Source organism: Suillus subalutaceus (genome assembly GCF_016647625.1).
Source record: "Suillus subalutaceus strain FC151 chromosome Unknown DFJ58scaffold_61, whole genome shotgun sequence".
NCBI lineage: Eukaryota > Fungi > Basidiomycota > Agaricomycetes > Boletales > Suillaceae > Suillus > Suillus subalutaceus.
In genome coordinates, this window is record NW_024540310.1 from 162,598 (window position 1) to 164,518 (window position 1,921).

The 1,921-nt window shown below is 47.2% G+C and overlaps 1 protein-coding gene across 1 annotated transcript; it reads right to left on the minus strand.

Moving 5' to 3' along the window:
- Nucleotides 1-336: 336 nt before the first annotated feature.
- On the minus strand, nucleotides 337-1,574 carry DFJ58DRAFT_885515 (uncharacterized protein; the record flags this gene model as incomplete). The annotated part of the gene is made up of 4 exons (XM_041394633.1): nucleotides 337-763; nucleotides 814-940; nucleotides 994-1,385; nucleotides 1,440-1,574. 4 exons carry the CDS (start codon nucleotides 1,572-1,574, stop codon nucleotides 473-475), a joined length of 945 nt encoding a protein of 314 aa, XP_041243337.1. The 3' UTR covers nucleotides 337-472.
- Between the last annotated feature and the right edge of the window lie 347 nt (nucleotides 1,575-1,921).

Genomic DNA, 1,921 nt, shown 5'->3' on the forward strand with positions numbered 1-1,921 from the left:
TTTATTGCCCCTCACAGCAGCATTCTCGTCAAAACGTGCGTTTCCGTCGTAGCTTCGGGACTCCTTGTGGCTTGCGAGGGGTGCATGCTAGGTCGAGACCAGGGAGTTGTATCAGTAAACACAGACACCGTTGGTTCAGTCGATGACGTGAGTGAGGAGCTCAGTTGTCGTACAGGGCATCAGCTTATGTTGAAATTATGACTCATTTTTCGTTGGTGGCGAATTCCGAACGATATCGCAAGGTGGTCGCTCGTGACGGTGCAATTTTCAAGTGAAGCAGCACCACCAGTGATATTGTATTTTATGGAGAACTCGGTTTATCATATCTAGGAAGTTGCGCTTATGCACATAAAAGCCTAGACAGGTAACTTAACGCAATAAGTATGGTGAGACGACAACAACGATATAATCCACGAAACTGACTACGAAGATATCCTTCGGTAGCCAGTTACATTTAATTCCAAGGTACCTGTTAATTATGACTGAAGATACTTGTCAACAAATACCAGATAATAAACAAGGATTGCGAATGAGAGCTAAACAAGAACGCCTTTTTCGGTGAGTTTTTGCCCAGAATCCACACCAGAACTGCGGCAAATATACAGCTTCCCACAATGTATGGGTTTTCGACGAAGGCCAACATAACCAGCATATGACAAGTCGTCAATACGACCTTCGTTTTGAGTATGGAACCAAGAAGGACGGGTATAGTGGGGACGCCGGCCTTCATATCATCTTCGAAATCACGGATATCAGTCATAATCTGTAGACATGGTCAGGGTTAAATCATATGATTATATACTATCTACTTACTGCATGACATGAGCGGTTGACGGTCGACCAGACTATCAGTTGAACAACACTCCATGGAGACGGCAACGTGTTGGTCAGATTGCCTGATCCCGACAACACGGAGAGAACCACAGCATAGATGCCACATCTGAAGAGCATTAGTTTACACGTGGATCGTTCAAGGCAAACATGCAGACGTACCCTCGAATGATGCCATTAAAGATGGCTTTCATGCCAGGAATGCGTTTGATAACAAGGACAGGCGCAGATGTAGAAGGCTCATGCTTGTCTCCGCTAAACATACCGAGAAGACACCTCGAGATCGGCGCAAACTTCGTGAAGCTGATCGGAGTGGTCCAGAGTAAGGCAGGAGCGACGAACGCTGCCGTGGTGAGGAGTGTTGAAATTGGACACTGAGATAGCGCCAATGCAAGGAGCGCAGCGCTGGTGGCGAGCAAGGTTCGTGCATATATAAACCAAGAGGCGAGGCGTGGGTTGTTGGTGTTATTGCAGTCCGACGAGAATTCCTCCTCTTTATCCTTAAGATGGTCAGCGCCCACGGCAAGGATATCCGATGTGACACAGATGGTTATCTGCGAAGACAATTGCTTCGGCGATATTATCTAGTATTAAATTGATGAGCGTACCGGTCTCCAGTCAATGCATCCGTTGGCGGACATGACATAGGACATCAGGGTTGACAGGGCCAAGCTGTTCATCGATATTACGATGGGTCGCAAGAAGAGCTCATCTGCAAGCTTCGGAATTGTGAGGATTGACATGTTGATTGAGACTGAAGAGTAGGCAAATGCTACTCACCTCCGCTTTTTATACTGGTGCAACTACGTTCCATCACTCGAAAGACTGGTGCGGATCAGGTTAGGTCATCTGTACGAGATCAGAATCAACGTTCAAACCTGTACTTTGACAGCACTCGCACTCCCGGTTTTTGCGGTTTTGCCTTGCTTAAGCTTTCGATATCTACGCGCTGTGCCAAAAGCGGTGCGAGAAGTCGCACTGGCTATAGTCCGGCTCGGGTGGTTCGAATTCACAGACGGTGTCCTACAATGGTTGTTCAATGAGACTACGTGAATGCAATATCGATACACACCCAGGTACTCGTGTGCTG